Consider the following 21487-nt stretch of genomic DNA (forward strand, 5'->3'; position numbering starts at 1 on the left):
GCCAGTGAAACATAAACCAGTAAACTAGAAAGAAGCAATTGAGATCAGAGAGCCCTGGACCCCATGGGCTACAGGGGCCCTGAATGGGAATTTGAGCGTGGAGAGACCGCCAGCCTCTACCCCTGACGCCCGAGGCTTGTTGTTCTGGGTAGGAGGCCCTGAGCTTGCTTGGATGTTCTGTGTGTGGAGCTCTGCACCAGGGAAGCAGCGCTGCGTGTGTTTTGTCTCTGCCTCACTGTCCGTTTCTGAGGCGTGGGAGCGGCAAGTGGCGCCTGGGTGGGGAAAGCTGGACCCAGCAGGTCTGACCTCCCGTGAGGAGCCCGGGGAGGCCAGGCCAGACCTCAAGACTGAAAACGGAACTTGTGTACACACCGGCTTCTTCGGGAAAGGAGAGGAGTTGAGGGAAAAGGCCGAGAGCCCCGCGGTTCCATCCACAGCTGGAGGCCTTCCTCTCCAGAAAGGCAGGGAAGGAGGCCCGCATGGGCCTTGAGCCCAGCTGCGATGCCTCCCTACTTGTACTCCGGAAGGTACACGTAACTTCCGCCTGGCTGGAACCCTGCCAGGGTAGACTTAGCTGCTGCCCACATTGTGTGCTTAGGGAACCCCAAGGAGAGATCACGCTGCCCCACCTTTCTCTCACCGCCCCCATTCTCTCGCTGTCCTGGCCCATAGACCTTTTATTATTAAGTCCAGCCCGGTAAAACTTCCAGGGTGGGCGTGTCCAGAGCTTCATTCCAGGTGAGAAGGGTGCTACAGCAAGAGAGACTCGAGTCAGACATACGGAAGGACTTCCCACCTGGCCAGTCTCTAGCCATGGAGGCTGTACTATGTCAGCAGAGCCTGCTTTCCGTTTGCTGGAGCCAGAGCTGGCTCTCTCGCAATCCCTGTAGTAATCTGGGCCTCACAGCCAGGTGTAGCACCAGGCCGGCAGGCCGGCTCCGCACTGCCTGGCTGTGCCCACCCAAGGCTGCAGGCTTGGGTCTCTCTCCCACTTCCTGCCCGCCCCAGATGCCTCGTGCCTCTTGTTGCAGAAAGGAAGATGGAACCTGATGACATACACAGCTACATCACCCAGAAGCGGCAAACATTCCTCCTCCAGGTAGGCTGGCTGCCCCGCGGGCCCAGCGGGCTGTCCCTGTGCGGAGCGTGACTCCCGCTTCGGTGCCCTCAGTACGCCCTGGATATGAAGCGGAACGAGATCCAGCGGCTGGAGAGGCTGGCGGCCAAGGAGGAGGCCAAGCTGGAGCGGGCGGAGAAGTTTCTGGAGAAGGACGCTGCTCGATTTGAAGAGTTCCTCAGGGAAAACGACCGCAGCTCCCTGCAGGCCCTGAGAGCGTGAGCTGCCCGGACCCCAGCCTGTGCACACCCACCGCCCACCCAGCCCGACCCCAGCCTGGCGCACCCACCACCCAGCCAGCCAGGCCCCTCCTTGGCAGCTCCCCCGCCTCCCGCCCTGACTGAAGGCAGAGTACACGCCCCTCCTGCACACCCTGTGATTGGCTCCCTCCCCGCCCCACCCCCAGGGCTGAGAAGGAGACCAGAGCGAAGATGGAGACGATCCTGGAGATCCGCGATCTGACCAACCAGATCACGATCGTCAAGAGGTGAGGTCAGGCGCCAAGCTGGCCCTGCGCCCTCTGGGCCAGCACACCTCCGGGAGCCGGAGGAGCCCCACACAACACACACCTCTGAGCCTCGGCTCTCTAGGGACCCCAAGCCCTGTGGGGCTTTTCAGATGAGGTGACCGAGGCCAGGAGAGAGTCGGGGGCCTTCCTGAGGCCACACCACCGGGCAGGGCTCGCTCCACCCTGAGAGCGGCTGCAACTCGGGGTGTGAGCCGCGCTGGTCCCGGCAGGGCGGCCTCCTTCCCCGCACACGGAGTTCCGGCGCCTGTCCTTCGGGAGGCCTGGGAGCTCTGGGCCCGGCCTCCCCTCCTAGGGGCCCAGGGACGGAGCCTGACTTTGCCCGTCCCCTCCCGGGTCTAGTGAAATCGCCAAATTTGAAGACACTCTGCAGCGTTACAAGATCTACAAGGATTTCCTGTACAAGCTGTCGCCCAAGGAGTGGCTGGAGGGACAGGAGAGAAAGCGCTCATCTCTCACAAGCACCAGGGAGGCGGTCGAGGCCTCCGAGGAGAACGTGCTGTTCTCTACACTCGGGGACAAAGGTAGCAGGAGAGAGAGGGCGTGCCGGGTGCTCCTAGAGCCTGTGTCCAGCTGGCTCCAGGCCCCTTCCCCTGCTCGCAGAGCCCCCCCCCTCCCCGGGCTCAGCCCACACACTCCTGGGAGAATCGCCGACTGTCAAAGCAAACCTTCCTCCTGCCGCTGAGGGGGACCTCGGGGAGGGTCCTGGGGAACTCTGTGCCCCTGAGCCATCTGAGAGTCCTCCTGTGCTTCCTGTAGGACCAGAGATCAAGGGCCAGACAGATCTCAGAGGTATGTGGCTGCCCCAGGTTGGAGGGGCCCTGCTCCGGGCTGGGGCAGATGGACAGCCCTCCTCTGCTTCCTCCAGAGGAGCAGGGCCCAGAGAAGGCCACCAAGCTCCTGCAGGTGCCGCAGCTGAGGCAGGTCCGGCCCAGCACTGTCAGCCACCAGGGGGGCCCCCGGCCCAGTGGGCCTGGCAGGCTGGGCCCCAGGTGAGTGGGCTTGGTGGGGGGCGGGTGATGGAGGTGACTGGCCTGCTGCGGAGCGGCCCCCAGTGGCTCCGGCCAGAGGCACCCCAGCCGGGGTGAGAGGGTCAGGAGGGGCTGTTTCTAGCCTGGACGGTCTGGAGTCAGACTTAAGCCTGAAAAGCGAGATGTTTCCCAAGCAAAGCTTTCTTTTTGTCTGATTTGGTGAACTTGAGTTGGGGTGGCCCAGTTGGGCGCTGGTGGGACAGTCAGAGGTACACAGATGAAGCAGCTAGGTGGGCGCCTGGGACAGGACGCACCTGCCCACGCCCTCTGTGGCAGGAGTGCCGGCTGGCGGCTGGCAGAGCCTCCGAGCCTTTCAAGAGAATCAGGAAGTCTGGATTTTCATATGGAAGTCCCAAATTTTAACTGTGACAGTTACTTTTAAGTCTTTAAAAAAACATGGTAAGGGACAAGCAAATCAAACAGATCCAGACCCGGTGACTTGCCCCGTGGTCCCTCCGACACCCACCTCTAGGACCCCCAAGCCCCCCGGGCTCTCCTGGGTCCCTTCCTGCAGTGCCTCTCCACCCCCCCTCCATGCCCGCTGTTCTCCAGCTGTGACAGGTGACAATGGGACAGACCTCCTGCCCCACTCCCTCCTCCGTGTCCCCTCGCTCCTCCAGCCCAGCCACCCCAAACCCCGGCCCCTCCTGCAGTGCTGCCCACGCAGCGGAGAGGGGACTGGGGCCTTGAGCAGCCAGGCGAAGCTGGAGCCCTGGCTCCGCTTCCAGCACCTGCCCTCGGGGCCAGGGCTGCAGAGTCCAGGAAGTTTCAGCAAAGCACGGCCATGATTGCACTTGGGTCTCCTGCTACTTCCTTCTCTGATACTGTAGTGTTGTGGACATACCACCAACTGCGCAAGCCACGCAGCAGGTTGACTCTGGTCCCAGGAACCCCTGTCGGGGGTGCTGTTTCCAGCTGAAGAGGTTACGTGTGTGTGCTTCCTCGCCCTACGTTGCCCTCAGCCCTGGAGCTCCCAGCAGCAGGCTTCTGTCGGGACAGACCCTGAGAACAGAGGTCTGGGCCCCGCCCTCTACTAGCCATGTGACCAGGGCCACTGAGCACGTGTGGGCAGGTTGTGGGCTGCACGAGGCACTCGGCCGAGAGGGCAAGTGGGGGCTAAAGTCCAGCCCAGCCCCAGGCTCTGTCCTCCTGGAAGGAGGATTCTTAGAAGGGCACCTTCTGGGCCAAGAGTGTCCTAGCGGTGACCTCGGCAGGTGACTGGCTCTCTGAGGAGCGTGTTTCTCATTTGCCGAATGGGCATCAATGTGCAGACGGGGTGGGGCACAGGCCTGGGAGTGTGTTAGCTGTCGGCGTGGGCCCTGCGCTGTCATCTCCGTACTTCACCTGGAGTCTCTCAGGCCTCGGCCCAGCTGTCCCCGGCTGCAAGCCCCCCTCGCCAGCTCCGGGGCCAGCAGAACCTGCGTGTCTGCATAGGGTGCAGGCTGGAGCAGGCCAGGAGGGGTGACGAAAGCGGGTTTGAGGTCGGTCCAGGGCCCCCTGCAGTGTTGCGGCCCAAGCAGCCTTTCCTGTGGCCTCTGGGCCCGCCCAGCACGGTCCCTGCCCCGTGGCATGCGTGTCACGACAGCTGTGCGTGGGACCAGCAAGGACACGTGGCACGGCCGAATCTGACAGAGGAGGTGGGCAGAAAAGGCGCACGGTGAATGGGGAGTCGCAGGTGCACAGCTGCTGAGCACCCGGAGTGCGGGAAGGAGCCGGTGGGGAGGGGCAGAGCCGCCTCGGGATGGGGGCTCACAGGCCCCGAGGGCGCGAGCTGTAGTCTGGCCGGAATGAGAGGAGCTAGTTGGGTGCTGACCCTCTCCCCCTGGCTGCCGTGTGACAGCTGGGGGCCGAGAGGAGCCCAGCGCCACCTTCTCGGCAACTTGAGGGACAGAGGAGGGGGCGAGGGGCGGGCGTCACGCCCTCAGGCCTCCCCGACCCCGTGTCTCCGCAGGGCCTGTTCCACCCTCCCCGTGCAGGAGGACCCAGACAGCGACGGGGAGGTCAGTGCCCGCTCTGGGCGGGGGCCGCAGGAGCCGGGCCCGCGCCGTCCAGCAGCTCCACGTGGCTCTGGTTGCAGGAGCTGCAGCTGTACTTCACGGAGCCCCAGCAGCTCCTGGATGTCTTCGTGAACCTGGAAGAGCAGAACCTCTTACTGGTCCAGAACACCCAGGAGATGGAGGAGGCCTTGGAAGAGCTGAGCTTCACCCTGAAAAACACCCAGATCCGCATGTAGGTCTCACGCCGCCGGGCGCCCGGGCAGCGAGGGGGCTCTGTCACTGGCTTTCCTCCTGGGACCTCCCACAGCAACTGGGAGCTGGGCTGTGCACTCCCCGCCCTGTGCATGGCTTCAGTTTTCTGGAAAGCTCCATTTGCAGACTTAAGGCCTGGCTCTGGGAAGAGGGTGTGTCTTCTTGGGCGGGGGGCTGGGGTTGGGAGCGGGTCAGGCCCCTCCCCACCCTGGAGCAGCCTGTACACAGAGGGGGAGATCTCCAAGGCCCTCTCGCGCAGGGCCTTATTGCTGACACTAGGCCCCCCAGAGCTGGTCTGGGCAGGGTCAGGCCGGGGCACCACGTGAGGCCTGCTGGGAGCCAGGAATCATCCGTTTATTCCCAGACAGTGGCTGAGCGCCTGTTCTGGGTCAGGCTGGGGTCTAGGCTCTCCAGGGATAAGGTAAGGCCCTGCCTCGTGAGCTGACAGCCCGTGGGAGCCGACTTAGAGGCTCGCAGATTTGACTTGTAGGTAGTAACACATGCTAGGAGGAAAAGAAAGAGTGACGTAGGAAGGCCGAAGTGGAGGGTCGCAGCAGATGGGAGAGGGGAGGGGAGGCTTCCAGGGGAAGGCGTCCTTTAAGCCAGGCACTTCCTGAGCAGCGGGAAGCCACATGGGGGATCTCGGGGGAAGAGGGCTGCGCGCAAAGGGAAGGCACGTGTAAAAGCCCTGAGGCGGGAGCCGGCCCGAGGCTGTGAAGTCCCGGGGGCACCATGTTCTTCAGGGCTCAGTCTTGCTGGGCTGCATCTACCCTGGAGAATTTCCTCCTGAGGGGCTCCAGAATCATACAGAAACGTAGGCTCTCAGGAAGGACTGTTTCCTGGAACCTGGGAAGTGGCAGAGATACAAGGCGAGATGAGCTGGGGAGAGGCAGGCGGCCTCCCAGACTCCACGAACCTGCTAGAGGACATACACATGCACCCATAGGCCTCACGGCAGAATCCTGGAGGGGCTGTCTGGTAGCTGGTCTTCAGCCAGCTGAGCCACCCCCAAGATCACCAACAGTTTATTTCCAGAGGAGTCACAGCCCATAGGCATTTAACTTACATGAACTCAACCATCGTTTCTAAAATAAAATAAGGAAGAAAGAAAAAAGAAAAAGAAAACTTCGGGACTTCCTTGGTGGTCCAGTGGTTAAGACCTCGCCTTCCAATGCAGGGAGTGTGGCTTCGATCCCTGGTCAGGGAGCTAAGATCCCACATGCCTCACAGCCAAAAAACCAGAAACTTAAAGCAGAAGCAATATTGTAACAAATTCAGTAAAGACTTTAAAAATGGCCCACATCAAAAAAATCTTTAAAAAAAAACTTTAAAAATACAACAAATAAACAATCTGAGTAGGCCTGTCTTTTAAGGAAATTGTATTAATAATTAATAACCTTCCATGGGCTTCCCTGGTGGCGCAGGGTTTGAGAGTCTGCCTGCCGGTGCAGGGGACACAGGTTTGAGCCCTGGTCTGGGAAGATCCCACATGCCGCAGAGCAACTGAGCCTGTGTGCCACAACTGTTGAGCCTGTGCTGTAGAGCCCGCGAGCCACAGCTACTGAGCCCGCACGCCACAACTACTGAGCCTGTGTGCCACAACTGCTGAGGCCCACACGTCTAGAGCCCATGCTCCACAACAAGGGAAGCCACCGCGATGAGAAGCCTGTGCACTGCAACAAAGAGTGGCCCCCACTCGCTGCAACTAGAGAAAGCCAATGTGCAGCAACAAAGACCCAACACAACCAAAAATAAATAAATAAAAACTTAAAAAAACAAAAAAACCTTCCAAAACACAAGTTACCGGGGCCAGATGGATTTACTGGTGAATTCTACCAAACATTTAAGGAAGAGATAACAGTTTTCTACAGTCTCTTCCAGATGATAGAAACAGAGGGAATACTTCCTAACTCCTTCTCTAAGACCAGCATTCAGCGTTAACCTACCTAGTAACAAAACCAGACAAAGACATTACAAGAAAAGTACAGTATCTCTCGTGAACAGAGAGATGTAAAAATCCTCAACAAAATGTTAGCAAATTGAATTCAACAACGTATAAAAAGAATTATACACCACGATGAAGTGAGATTTTTCCCAGGTATGCAAGGCTAGTTTAACATTTGAAAATCAATCAATGTAATCCACCACATCAATAAGCTAAATAAGAAAAAAGCACATGATCATATCAATGGATGCAGAAAAAGCATTTGAGAAAATCTAATACTCATTCATCATAAAAACCCTCAATAAACTAGGAATAGAGGAGAATTTCCTAAACTTGATATAAGATGTCTGCAAAAGCCCTACAGCTAACGTCATACTTAAAGCTTTCTTGCTAAGATTAGGAACAAGGCAAGGATGTCCTGTGTCACCACTCCTTTTCAACATCGTACTAGAAGTCCTAGCTAATGCAACAAGGCAAGAAAAGGAAGGAAGAGGTATACAGGCTGGGAAGGAAGAAATAAAACTTTCTTTGTTCATGGAACACATGGTCATCTGTGTAGAAGAAATGAAAGAATCAACAAAGAAAACCTCCTGGAACTAGTAAACTATTATAGCAAGGTTACAGAATACAAGGTTGATATACAAAAGTCAATCACCTTCCTATACATTCGCAATGAACAAGTGGAATTTGAAACTGAAGATGTATTAGCGTCCCCCCAAATGAAATGCTTACATAGCTAACAAAATATGTACAAGATCTTTATGAGGAAAGCCACAAAATTCTGATAAAGCAAGCCATGTTTATGGGTAGGAAGACTCAAATATGTCAAAGTATCGGTGCTTCCCAGCTTGCTTTACAGATTCAGTGCACTCTCCACCGAGATCTCAGCAAGTTTTTTTTATGGATATTGAAAAACTGATTCTAAAATTTATGTGGAGGCAAACGACCTAGAAGAGCCGACTCAGTATTGAAGGAGAAGATCGAAGTTAGAGGAATGACACTACCTGACTCCAAGACTTAATTGGCAAGAGAAAAGACATAGAGATCAATGGAACAGAATAGAGAACCCAGAAATAAACCCACATAAATGTGATCAACTGATTTTTCCCAGAGGGGCAAAGGTCGTACGATGGAACAAACAGTCTTTTCAACAAATGCTGCTGGAACAGCTGGATGTCCACATGCAAAAAAAAAATAGGAATCTAGACACAGACTTTACACCCTCCACAAAAACTAACTCAAAAATGGATCACAGACGCACACCTAAAATGCAAAACTATAAAACTAGAAGAAAATATAGGAGAAAACCTAGATGACCTTGGGTACGGTGATGACTTTTCAGACACAACGCCAAAGAAGACGGTCTGTGAAAGAAAGAATTGATAAGGTGGACTTCATTAAAAATATAAAATTCAGCTTTATGAAAAGCAATGTCAAGAGAATGAGAAGGTAAGCCAGAGACTGGGAGAAGATATGTACAAAATGTATGATAAAGGGCTGTTGTCCAAAATATACATTGTTAAAAATTTAATATTGTTTAAAAATTGTTAAAATTTTAATATTGTTAAAGTTTCACAATAAGGAATAAACAACCTGATTAAAAAAATGGGCCAAAGATCTGAACTGTCACCTCATCAAAAAAATAGTCAGATGGCAAAAAAGCACATGAAAAGGTGCTCGGCGTCATAGGTCCTCAGGGAAATGCAGATTAAGACAACGAGAGGGAATTCCATGGCGGTCCAGCAGTTAAGACTCCGAGCTTTCACTGTCGAGGGCTGGAGTTCTATCCCTGCTCAGCGAACTAGGATCCCACAAGCTGTGAGGCGTGGCCAAAAACAAACAAACAAAAAAACAAAAAAAACCCCGAACTACCATTACACACCCATCAGAATGACCAAACTCAGAGCACTGACAGCAGCAGGTGCTGGTGAGGTGGTGGAGCAACAGGAACGCTCGTCATCGATGGGGGTGCAGCCACTTTGGAGGACAGTTGGGCAGTTTCTAACGAAACCAAACGTACTCTTACCTTAGGATTCAGCAGTCATACGCCTTGGTGTTCACCCAAGGCGTTAAGATCCTAGGTCTACATCAAAACCTGCACATAGATGCTTATAGCAGCTGTAGTCATAATTTATTCAAAACCTGACAGCAACCAAGATGGCCTTCAGGAGATACAACCAGACAGTGGAATGTTATTTGGTGTTAAAAAGAAATGAACTGTTGAGCCGTGAAAAGACATGGAAGAAACTCAACTGCATATGACGAAGTGAGAGAAGCCAATCTGAAGAGGCTACAAAACCGTGTGATTCCAACTGTATGACAGTCTGGAAAAGGCAAAACTAGGGAGACAGTGAAAAGATCAGTGGTTGGGCTTCCCTGGTGGCGCAGTGGTTGAGAGTCCGCCTGCCGATGCAGGGGACACGGGTTCGTGCCCCGGTCCGGGAGGATCCCACACGCCGCGGAGCGGCTGGACCCGTGAGCCATGGCCGCTGAGCCTGCGCGTCTGGAGCCTGTGCTCCGCAACGGGAGAGGCCACAGCAGTGGGAGGCCCGCGTACCACACACACAAAAAAGAGATCAGTGGTTGCCAGGAGTTGGGGGGCGGAGGGATGAATAGGGAGAACCCAGGATTTTTAGGGCAGTGACGATACTGTATGTGACACCACAATGATGGGTAAAGCCCACATCCATAGAATGTACACCACCAAGAGTGAACCCCAGTGTTAACTGTGGATTCTGGGTGATAATGATGGGCCCATGTGCGTTCATCAGTTGTGGTAAGCGGACCACCCTGGCGCGGAATGTCAATAGTGGGGGAGGTGGGGGGCAGGGGAAATTCGGGAAATCTCTGTACCTTGCACTCGGTTTTGCTGTGAACCTAAAACTGCTCTAAAATATGAAGTCTGTATTCAAAAAATATATACAACAGCAAATGAGCAGTGTATTCCCACAGTGGAAGCAAGAGTGGCCGTGTTAGAGACAGTGTCCTGAAACTCTCAGGAGTGCCACAGTGGAGCCAGGCAGAGCCGCCAGGGCTGGGCTCACGCCATGTCACCAGCAGGCGAGCGGATGGACAGTGCGGCCTGCCCACAGCACTCTCGTTGGGTGTCCACCGCTGCTGTGACAAATTAGTGCAAACCGAGGGGCTTAGAGCAACCAGAGCTATCCTCTTACAGTTCTGGAGGCCAGAATCGCGACACGGGTCTTGCTGGGTTAAAATCAGGGTGTCGGCAGAGGCCCTGAGGCAGAGCCCTTTTCCAGCTTCCAGAGGCCACCTTGCCCTTGCATTTGGAAGCCAGCAGTGCCAGCGGAGGCCTCCTCCCCTCACATTGCTTGACTCTCTTTCCTGCCCCTGTCTTCCGTTTACAAGGACCCTTGTGATTACAATGCGTCCAACCAGATAATCCAGGACCATCTCTCCATCTCAGGGTTAGCTGGCTAACAGCCCTAATTCCATCTGCAGCCCTGGTTCCCCCTTGCCGGGTAATGTAACGTATTCACAGGTTCGTGGGGTTAGGGCGCGGACATGTAAAGGGGGCCGTTACGCGCCGTACAAATCTACTGAGCAGTAAGAAGGAGCAGACTATCACGCCAGCCAGTGATGCGGGTGAGGGAGAGAAGCCAGGCACCAGAGAACACCGACTGTCTTATTATTCGGGAGGCTAGAACCAACTGTGTGTGTGATCCATTGCTGCGTCGCAAATTACCCCAAAACCCGGTGGCTCAGTCTAACACACATGTATTATGTCAGGCTTTCTCTGGGTCAGGGACCTGTGCACGGCTGGGCTGGCTTCTCTGCTCCGGGGCCTCACGGGGACTGCTGTCCAGGTGGAGGCTGGGCTGCAATCGTCCCAAGGCTCTGAGCTCCGAGCTCGTGCACGCGGCTGTTGTCAGGATTTGGGTCCTGGCTGGTTCTAGGCCAGAGGCCACCCTCAGTCCCTGCCACGTGGGCTCCTGGATAGGGCAGCTTGTGTGCAAGCCGGAAAGCCAGCGGAGAGAGTCTCCTAGCGAGACGGAAGTCAGGATCCTCTGTAACCTGGTCACAGAAGGGACGTGCTGCCCGCGTTGCACTGGTGAGAGCAAGTCGATGAGTTCAGCCTGCGTTCAGGGTGTGAGCATCTTTGAGAAGCCAAAGTGAATGGAGACTTCAGCCCATCAGGTGCCTTTGGTGGGGGAAGGGGAGGGAGGAGACCGAGGGGCACGAGGAAGTTTGGGGGTGTGAAAAGGCCCTGTGCCTCGATTATGCTGGTCCTTACACAGCGTGTACGTTTGTCTAGCCCCGCCGTATACACAAAATGGTACATTTCTGATACGTAAATTAAACCGCAACCACAAAATATTATTTGGTGAATTCAGGACTTTTTAAGGCTGACTTGGCCAGTCGCCCCTGTACATTGACTGGGCGCGTAAGGTTGCAGGACGAGCCGACAGGGCATCATATATTCTCTGTCAAGGGCACCGCATGTGAGGAGTCGCATGTGACCCTGAGGGCGAACACCTCCTTGAATCGCACGCTGGCTCCCTGGCTCCCTCCCTCAGGTCCCAGCCCTTTCCCTGCTGTGAGTTGCTTGAGACGCTCACTCCCTGGGCCCTCCATTCAGGGTCAAGGAGAGCCCAGACCAGGAAGATGGGCCTGAGACACACAAGAGACACAGGACAGGCTGAGGTAAGGACAGAGCCTGAGCGCCAGGGTCAGTTCTGTGTCTCCAGACAGGGCAGAGGTGATGGGACCAGAGAGGAGCCAAGCGGAGGTGCTCAAGCCAGAGGGAACCCGAGCCCCTCCCAGCTGTGCCGTAGTGACCACAGGAGCAGGAAAGAGAAAGCCTCGGTCCCTTCCTGGAAACCGCGCAAACCTGCCTCCAAGAAGGACCAGCCCAACCAGGAAGTCAGAGAATGTGCAGGAAGGAATCCAGCAGAGCCCCAGACACCATCGCTGGAGGTGAGGGTCAGCCCTGCAGTAGCTGGGGCCACCGGGCCAAGGCCAGCCACACCCAGCAGGAAGTGCTGGCCCGTGCCGGCCTCGGCTGAGGCCACACGCCGTGTAGGCTGAGTCTTGGCAGCCACGCGAGGCACCTGCAGCCCACGACTGCCGCTCAGTCATGGAAACGAGCCTCCACGGCCCGGTGGACACCAGCCCGCATGTCAGCCTCCAGCCCAGGCTCCATCCCGACACTCGATTAAAGCGACACAACTCACCTTAGGTCCCGGGACTGGACTTGCACTGACTCCCAGCTCTACAGAGAAGCCAACAAAAACTGGCATCGGAAACAGGAGAGAAAACATTCACGAAGGGGATGAGTTTGAGAAGTCCTAGTAAACGTAGACGCTGTGAGAATTAGGAGAACGTCTTAACTCCTCTCTGGAGAGGCTTCAGCCCCGCCGGGGAAAGAACCATCGGGGCACAGGAAAGCCCACCGGGGTTAAGGGCGTGATAAGGACTGAACACGGCCGGCAGTCAGGCGGGCAAAGTGGGCAGTAGGCTGGGACAGCTACCAGAGCTCCAAGGAGAAGAACAAGGTGGCACTGCAGGAGAAAGGGCAGGGCCCAGGGCTACGCCTGCAGGTGACGAGTGGGAGGAATTCCAGGTGCCAACAGACGGAAGGCAGGAGAGGCAAAAGCCAGTGCACCGGCAGGTGAAAACCGCCCTGGACTGAACCCAAGGCCCAGGTGCAGGGACAGGAGCTCACGCTGGACACCTCCACAGGGATAAGACCGAGAAGAAAAAGCTACGATGCTGGAGCAGACGAGGAAGACAAACAAAACCCAGGTCCTGTAAAGGAACCAGAGCCAAGCGTGTGTCATTCGTTTCCTCCAGAATCCTAATGCCGGGTCTAGGTGAGCACGGCCCTCAAGTTTGAGGGGTGAGAAGGATCTCTTCTTCTTTTTTTTTTTTTTAGCAAGCCTCTGTTACCGTAATACTGGCTTTTGTACTTGCTGATGTATTTACCTTTATTGAGATTTTTATTTGTCCACGTGGCTTCAAGTTTCTATCAGTAACCTTTCATTTCACCTGGCAGGACTCCTCTGGGCCTTTCTTGCAGGACAGCTCTAGTGGTCACCAAGTCCCTCAGCTTTTGTTCATCTGGGAATGTCTTGATTTCTCCACTTTTAAAGGACCCTTTTGCCAGATGTAGGATTCATGGTTGACTCTTTTGTTTCTTTCCTTTGAACACTTTGAATATGTTGGCCTCTGTCTTCTGGCCTGCACAGTGTCTAATGAGAAATGGGCTGAAAATCTTATTGAAGGTCCTTTGGATGTGGGGATTCGCTTCTCTCTTGCTGCTTTCAAGATTCTTTGGCTTTCGATTACCCTGTGATCGTTTGTTATAATGTGTCTCAGTGTAGGTCTCTTTGACTTCCTCATACTTGGAGTTCCTTGAGTTTCCTGGATGTGTATATTCATCCAGTTTGCAAACTTTTCAGCCATTATTTCTTCAGATACATTCTCCACCGCTTTCTCTCTCTTCTCTGTCTGTGACGCCCACAATGCGTATATTGGTCTTCTTGATGTTGTCCTACAGGTTCCTTAGGCTTTGTTTGCTTTTCTTCAGTCTTTTCTTTTCTGTTCCTCAGCCTCCATCGTTTCCATCGTCCTCTTTTCAAGATCACTGATTGTTTTTTCTCCCTGCTCAAGTTTGCCTTTCAATCCCTCTAGTGAATTATTTATTTCAATGATTGTGTTTTTTAGCTCCAGGTTTTCTTTTCTGATTTCTTGTTAAGTTTTCTACTTCTTTGTGCGTATTTCCATTTTGTTCACACATCATTTTCTCGACCTTCTCCACATCTTCTTTTAGTTCTTTGAGCATCTTTTTTTTTTTTTTTTTTTTGCGGTACGCGGGCCTCTCACTGTTGTGGCCTCTCCTGTTGTGGAGCACAGGCTCTGGAAGTGCAGTCTCAGTGGCCATGGCTCATGGGACTAGCCGCTCCGCGGCATGTGGGATCTTCCCGGACCGGGGCACGAACCCGTGTCCCCTGCATCGGCAGGCGGACGCTCAACCACTGCGCCACCAGGGAAGCCCCTCTTTGAGCATCTTTTAACACAGTTTTTTAAAAGTCTTGGTAGTATACCTGCCATCATGTTTTTTTAAGGAACAGTTTGTTTGTTTTTCCTGTCAATGGGCCATACTTTCTCATTTCTATGTGTGCCTTGTGAAGTTTTGGTAAACCCTGAATATTTGAGTTTAATAATGTGTTAACTCTGGAAATCACATTCTGTCTCTTCCCCAGGGTTTTCTGTTTATTGTTGCCATTGTTTGTTGGTTTTGGTTGTTTTGATTGTTGTACGCTATCTTTGTGCTGAGAGTCAGCCTGAGGTGTAAACTTAAGGTCTCAGGTCTTTTCTGAGACTTTTCCTTGTGGATGCTGCCACAGGGATGGAGGTGGGGGATAGGTAGCTGTTACTGTGCTCAGTGCTGAAATGGACAGAAATGAACACAGTTTTACATCAGTCTTCCCTTAGAAACTGCAAGCCTCAACAGACTCCAGAGTTACAGAAGAGCTCCATCACAGTTCTGCCAGTGCAACAGTGGTCTGGATGGGGAGGTAGACTCCTGGGGCTTCCTACTCTACCATCTTCCCCGACTTCAAAAGATGTTATTTTTGTTCTTTTTGCTGCTATTTCTGCAGGAAAATGGTAACTCCTTCTCTTTTGCTTGGTCTTTGAATGACCTTTATTCACATTTGGTTCTGCTCGCTTTTCCCTCTCTCTCTCTGTCTCTTTAATACCAGTTCAGCAAACTTTCTGAGTATATGTCCCCAGGTATTTATGAAGGGATTCTCTTTCTTGTTACTGTCTAAAAAACCTATTATAACTTCTCCAGTTCAGCCCAGTGGCTCTAAGAAAATTTCAAACACATAAACATATACAAAAGTAGAGAGGTGGGACTTCCCTGGAGGTCCAGTGGTTGAGACTTCGCCTTCTAGTGCAGGGGGTGTGGGTTCGATCCCCGGTCAGGGAATTAAGATCCCACACGCCTCGGGGCCAAAACACCAAAACGTAAAACAGAAGCGATATTTTAACAAATTCAATAAAGACTTTAAAAGTGGTCCACATCAAAAAAAAAAAATCTTCAGAAGTAGAGAGGATGGTATAATGAGTCTCCAGGATCCCATCACCAGCTTCACCAGTGATCAACTTGTAGCCAATCTCCCTTCACCTAGAACCCACCCACTTCCCTATGTCCCATATTATTTTTATAAATTTATTTATTTATATATTTATTTTTGGCTGTATTAGGTCTTCGTTGCTGCGTGCAGGCTTTCTCTAGTTGCAGTGAGCAGGGGTTACTCTTTATTGTGGTGCATGGGCTTCTCATTGGGGTGCATGGGCTTCTCATTGCGGTGGCTTCTCGTTGCGGAGCATGGGCTCTAGGCGTGTGGGCTTCAGTAGTTGTGGCACGCGGGCTCAGTAGTTGTGGCTCGCGGGCTCTGGAGCGCAGGTGCAGTAGTTGTGGTGCATGGGCTTAGTTGCTCCACGGCATGTGGGATCTTCCCAGACCAGGGCTCAAACCCATGTCCCCTGCATCGGCAGACAGATTCTTAACCACTGTGCCACCAGGGAAGTCCCTCCCATATTATTTTGAAGCAAATTCCAGGCATTGTATCATTTAATCTTTAACTGTTTCAATAGGTACTTCTAAAAAGATGAGGCCTCTTCAAATTAACCACAATACCATCATAGCATTAAAAAAAGAAATCCTTAATATTGAATATTCAAAATCCATAAACGGAGTTTTTCAATCATTAATTTGAATTAGAATCCAAATAAGATCGATACTCTGCAATCAGTTGTATCTTTAAGTCCCTTTCAACCCATAGGTTCCCTCCCTGTGTGATCACTTTTCCGGTGGCAAAATGCTCCTCAGGTGCTGTGCGTTGGATTCCCCGAGGGATCTTGCTTTTTTTTTAAATTTTAGTATTTTTTAAAATTGAAGTATAGTTGATTTACAATGTTGTGTTAATTTCTGCTTCACAGCAAAGTGATTCTGGCACACAAACATATATATATATATATATTTTTTTAAAATATTTCTTTCCATTATGGCTTATCACAGGATACTGAACATAGTTCCCTGTGCTCTACAGCAGGACCTTGTTGTTTATCCATTCTGTATATAATAGCTTAGATCCGCTAACCCCACACTCCCACTCCATCCCTCCCTCAACCTCCTCCCCCTTGACAACCACAAGTCTTTTATCTCTGTCTGTCGTCTGTTTCTGTTTCATAGATACGATCATTTGTGTCATATTTTAGATTGCACATAGAAATGATGTCATATATTTGTCTTTCTCTTTCTGACTTACTGTACTTTGTTGGACAATCTCTAGTTGCATCCATGTTGCTGCAAATGGCATTCTTTTATTCTTTTTTTTTTTTTTTTTTTTTTTACTTTCTGGCTGCACCCTGTGGCATGTGGGATCTTAGTTCCCCAACCAGGGGTTGAACCCGTGCCCCCTGCATTGGAAGCACGGAGTCTTAACCACTGGACCGCCAGGGAAGTCCTATTACATTCTTTTTTATGGCCGAGTAGTATTCTATTGTATATATGCAACACATCTTCTTTATCCATTCGTCTGTCCATGGACACTTAGGTTGTTTCCATGTCTTGGCTGTTGTGAACAGTGCTGCTCTGAAAATGGGGATGCGTGTATCTCTTTGGATTAGACTGTTGTCTGGATATATGCCCAGGAGTGGGATTGCTGGATCCTATGGTAGCTCTATTTTTAGCTTTCTGAGGACCCTCCACACTGCTCTCCACAGTGGCTGCAGAAGCTTGCATTCCCTCCCACACTGTAGGAGGGTTCCCGGGGATCTTGGTAAGTGAAGTCTCTAGCTGGGCAGGTCCTAGGTGGAGCCTGGACCCTGCGTTTCTGACAGATGTGCCGGTGATGTGCACGCTGGTCTGAAAGGACCGACACTGAGCAGTGTGTCCCTCGTGCCCTGCATTTCCTGAGACTTTTCTCCTTTACCAGTGGGATCTGGTGGAAGAGAAAAGCCTGTGACCCAACAACTTGACATTTAAAGAGAACTAGTGGGGAAAAGGTACCTTTTTATCCCAATTACCTGGAGAAGAAATAGGACATCAAAATTACCCCCCGGCCCCCAACCTGGTCCACGTAGCAGAGGTGCCGGCTCTAGGGTCACTCATGGGTCCAGGCGCTGGACGTAGAGGAAGCTTTACAAAACAGGCTAGAACCGAGTGCAGTCACGTACCCTTAGGAGATGCCTCACTGACCCCGAACGCACCCGCCCTTTTGGTGGGCACTCAGGGTTGGAGGGGTGTCCGGCCTCTGTTGTTGTCCCGGGCAACCTGCGTGCACCCCACAAGGGCCCGGGGGGAGGGTATGTGGGAGCTGCGTGTGGCCTGTCAGACCATCTGCCTCTGAGAGCCCAGGAGAGCTGGCCAGACCAGGTCAGGATCCCTCATGCTCAGGCTTCTGGCCTCAGCCCCACAGCCATGGGGCTGCAGCCCGGGGGGGCACCGGGAGGCTGAGGCCCGTAACCCTGTGGCGGTGCGTGTGACGGACCGGTGGCCCCCAGTGGGCAAAGGAGCAGCAGCCCGTGGCACTTGGCCTGTAAAGGAGAAAATGTCAGTAGGTTCCATCAACCATGTGCAGAGCCACAAAATCACCGTAGGGGTAAGGGACACCTCTAGGCCTCCCGGCACTGCTGGCTGAGGGGCCGATGTCCTGCTTACCCTGGCCAGGACTTGCATGCGGCCGCCCGTACAGGACAGCCCCACGACCACCCTAAGAGCCAGGATTCCTGCTCCAGAAACCCCAACATACAATGGTCAGTGTCTGCCATGATTGTGAAAGATTTAAAAAACTTCTCAGTATATTATTTCATGTAAGAGTTGATCGTTGCTGTCCTATTCCTAAGAGAATTGAAAACGTGTCCTCACCAAGCCCTGTCCTGTCAATGTCCATAGCAGCATTATTCCCAAGAGCCTAAAGGTGGGCAGTACCCAGGTGTCCAGTGGTGAAGAAGCCATCAGCAAAGTGTGGGCTCTGCACACAGCGCACTACTGCAGAGTCATAGATGGACCACAGCGGTCACAGGAAGGAGTGAAGCTCTGGTACGCGCTACAACACGGACAGACCTGAAAACATTGTTCTGAATGAAAGAGCCAGACACAGAGGGACAAATGTCGTGTGGCTCCACGTTACTGAGACATCCAGGAGGCAAAGTAGGGGGGACGGAAGAGTGGGAGTGACCGCCTGGGTTTCTCCCCAGGTGGTGAAAATGTTCTAAAATTAGATTATGGTGACGGTTGTACGCCTTTGCAACTCTACTAAAAACAACTGAATTGTGCACTTGTGAAGAATTTTATGGTGAATTACCTACCTCGGTGAGGCTGGTTTTTGTTTTCTTTGTTTTTTTTAGTGTGGATTGTTAAAGATCTTACATTTTCCTCCCGCATCTCACCAGCGCCTCTGACCCTGGGCCTCACCCAGCCCTCAGCATGCGGCAGAGGCCAGCAGGCTCAGAGAGGTGCTGGTCCCCCATCCAGGGAGCGGGAGGTCAGCCAACTGAAGCAGTGGATCAGCACGCTGATGATGTCCGTCGCCAGGGAGGAGGAGACAGCCGCGGAGCTGGAGCTGAAAGCTCGCATATTCCATTTCGGCGAGTACAAGGGTGATCAGGAGGTAGGGCCTCTGGATGGACAGATGGCTGCCCGTGGGCGGTGGTGGGCAGAGGGCATGTGGCCACAGGCCAGGGTGGGAGGGTGGGGGCGTTCATGGGCACCTGCTGGGACGGGGCCCAGTGCTCAGAGCTCGGATGGTGGGAGAGCGAAGCCCCGGGGACGCGGTGCTCTGGGGCTGCCGTGGCCCCTTGCCAGCGTCCAGGCTCTGGGCCTGACCCAGGGGCACCACTGGACAAGGCCGTTGGCCTCAAAGCAGAACCAGCCATGTATTCACGCCCTGTGAACAGGCAGCTCCCCGACACACCTCCTCTATCCCTTGCTTCCTTCAGTGACTACATCAGCTTCTTAAACACACACAGTGTGTCTGGAAGTGACCCTGCCAGGAGCAGGGCAGGCACGTCCCCAGCCAGGCTTGGCGGGGGGGAGAGTTCTGAGGGCACAGAGGCCAGGGATGTGTCCTGGGACCGGGCACACCCCTCCTGACAGCATGCCCGGGGCCCAGGGTGTGCACCTGACTTCCCAGTTCATTCAAATTCCCGTTGAATGCCTACTGTGCGCCAGGCACCGGGCCAGGTACCTGGGATGCCCTGAGAGCAGGCCAGGCGTCCGTGCCTCCTGCAGACTAGTGGGCGCTGGCTGTGCCCTGTGCCTGCTGCTCCTCTTGTAACCACCCCGTGGGACAGCGGTCGTTGAGTTTTCTGAATGCCAGGACAGGCTGAGAGAGGGGAGTCCACCTGCCCAGGGCTACACAGAAAGCAGGTCACAGAACGTGGTCCTGGGGAGCTGAGGTCAGCGTGGGGCCAGGACAAGGCGGGCTCCTGGAATAGGGGCTGGGCCTCAGTGGGCACCCCGAGGCCCAGACGTGAGCCCCAGTAGGTGCCGGGACCCAGGATCTGGCTGACCACAAGAGGGCCAAGGGGTCAGGCACTCTGGCCAAGAGAAGTCCAGGCGTCCAGTTGTGCCCCCCCCCCACTTCCCGAGCCCCACTGCCTGCTGGGCAGGGCCCTGGGAGGTCAAAGAAGCCGCAGTGAGAGGTCTGGCAGGCTGGGGCAAGGGGCCGGCCCAGGCCCGCGTGGCCACACTGGAGGGAGGCCTCCCACCTCGCAGGACAAGCTGCTGGAGAGCCTGAACCGCAAGGTGCTGGACGTGTACCAGCACTGTGTCGGCAGCCAGCAGGAGTCCAGCCTGGGCACCGTGAAGATGCTGGCCACCATCGAGCACCAGCTGAACGAGCTGCTCGAGAACCTGGAGCGGGTGCCCCAGGTGAGGGTCGAGCAGGCCGAGAAAGCCAAGGAGAAGGAGCGCCATTTGAGGTGAGGTGCCGCTGGTCGTGCAGCTGTCTCTCAGCGGGAGGGCCCGGGGGCGAGGGACCCTCACACCCCTGCCCCGGCTCTGGGCTGGCACTGAGGACAGAGGTCGGATGCGGCCCTGCCCGCGGAGCTCCCGAACCAGCGGCAGGACCTGGTGCTGCATGCTGAGGGAGGGGAGCCGGCATCTGCGGGCGTCTGGGGGCGTCTGGGGGTCCAGACGGGACGGCACACTCAGCCCGACGGAGAAAGTCCCTGTTTGGGAGTGGGGCGTGTGGTGGCGTCAGGGAGCCTGGGAGCCAAAGTGAGGGTGCGGCCAGCCGGCCTCGCCTCCGGAGACAAGGGACGGTGGCAGGCACTGTGCTGGCTGGACTGGAGGGGGAGAGGAGCTGCACTGCCAGAGCCCGGGGTGGGGGGCGGTGGAGGGGGAAGGCGCCCGCTCGGGAGCAGCTGAAGGGAGCCTAGGTCAGCAGGGGACGCCCGGCTCCAAAGGGAGGCCCGTGGAGCTCCCCACGGGCGCAGTGGGGTGCAGGCCAGTCCCTGGCCACCTGGTTCATTCGGTCCTAGCAGAGCCCCGAGACACGGTCACCTGCAAGCAGCCGTGTCTCTGCCACATGCACAAGGGCTCTTCTTGTGTGTCCGTGGGCCCTGCTGGAGCGGGCACTGGACAGAGGTTTGACGGCCACAAGTACAGAGGACGACACGGGACCCTAGAGCTTGCTGGGGCCTGGGCCTTCAAGGGCGGCGATGGGGGAGTGGATCGGTGACCAGGGATGACGAGCTAGGAAGTCGGGTCTCCCGGGGGCATGAGCCCAGTGCCACGACCTGCACGGAGCAAGGGTCAGAAGCCAGGCCCTGCCCCCTGGCAGGGAGGTGGAGAGGAGTGGACAGTTTTCTCAGAAGATGGAGGGCTGTGGCCTGAGGGCCGTGTGGGAGGGAGCTGGTGACTCGGTGGCCTTCCCTGGCCCTCTGGTCATGAACCCCTCTCTTCCTGCCCCCGAGACTCCGGGAAGAGAAGCTAATGCTGCAGAAGCAACTGCAGGAGGAACGTGTACAGCGGGCCCGGGCCCGGGCCCAGGCCGAGGTCAAGAAGAAGGTGGGCGAGGTGGCCCTGGGGAGGCGCCGGGGCCCGGGAGGGGTGATGGCCTGCAGCCCCCCCCGGCTCGCCCCCTTTTGCAGATGCTCTTGCTGAGGTCCTCGGGGGCAGATGGGCCAGCAGAGCGGGGTCAGGGTGGAGCAAGTTCTCCCGTTCCAGGCCCGCCGCCCCACCTGCCCCTCGGGACCTGCTTCCTCTGGGTGCCCTCCCAGCCCTGCCCGGCTGCGGGCCCTCCACCCAGAGTGCTGGCGCCCACAGCTCAGCCCCCACCCCAGGGTCCCACCTATGTTTCAGCCAGACCACAGGCCAAGGTCATCATCCCTCAGTAAGGGCCCCCCAACAGCTGCGTCCTCCACCACAGCAAGTGGGCTGGAGTGGCCTCTGGCCTCCGGCCCCGGCGTCAGGATGCGTGGTCCCTAAAGCAGGCCTGAGCATCCACACGGCCCCAAGGACAAACGAGGACACTGCGGGGTCTCCCGTAATCCTCGCGGCAGGAGAGACGGGCCCTTCAGCCTGGCGTTTCCCCTGAGTTTCCAGGTTTCCCCCCTTCTCTCCCGACGCCTGGCTCA

At 54.9% G+C, this 21487-nt stretch overlaps 1 protein-coding gene across 1 annotated transcript in view; it reads left to right on the forward strand.

The window, feature by feature from the left end:
• The window catches only part of CFAP100 (cilia and flagella associated protein 100), a gene marked incomplete at its 5' end in the record, with an annotated part of 46101 nt that overhangs the window by 23896 nt on the left and 718 nt on the right, over window positions 1–21487 (forward strand). Inside the window, 11 exons of the mRNA XM_079934355.1 lie at window positions 1032–1099; window positions 1172–1335; window positions 1524–1604; window positions 1986–2167; window positions 2403–2635; window positions 3147–3235; window positions 4350–4674; window positions 4752–4903; window positions 18381–18516; window positions 19623–19828; window positions 20825–20918. Of these exons, the coding sequence (XP_079790481.1) occupies window positions 1032–1099; window positions 1172–1335; window positions 1524–1604; window positions 1986–2167; window positions 2403–2635; window positions 3147–3235; window positions 4350–4674; window positions 4752–4903; window positions 18381–18516; window positions 19623–19828; window positions 20825–20918 (1730 nt within the window). The remainder of the gene's footprint in view (window positions 1–1031; window positions 1100–1171; window positions 1336–1523; window positions 1605–1985; window positions 2168–2402; window positions 2636–3146; window positions 3236–4349; window positions 4675–4751; window positions 4904–18380; window positions 18517–19622; window positions 19829–20824; window positions 20919–21487) is intronic.

The sequence above is a fragment of the Stenella coeruleoalba genome, assembly GCF_951394435.1.
Source record: "Stenella coeruleoalba genome assembly, chromosome: 10".
Lineage (NCBI taxonomy): Eukaryota > Metazoa > Chordata > Mammalia > Artiodactyla > Delphinidae > Stenella > Stenella coeruleoalba.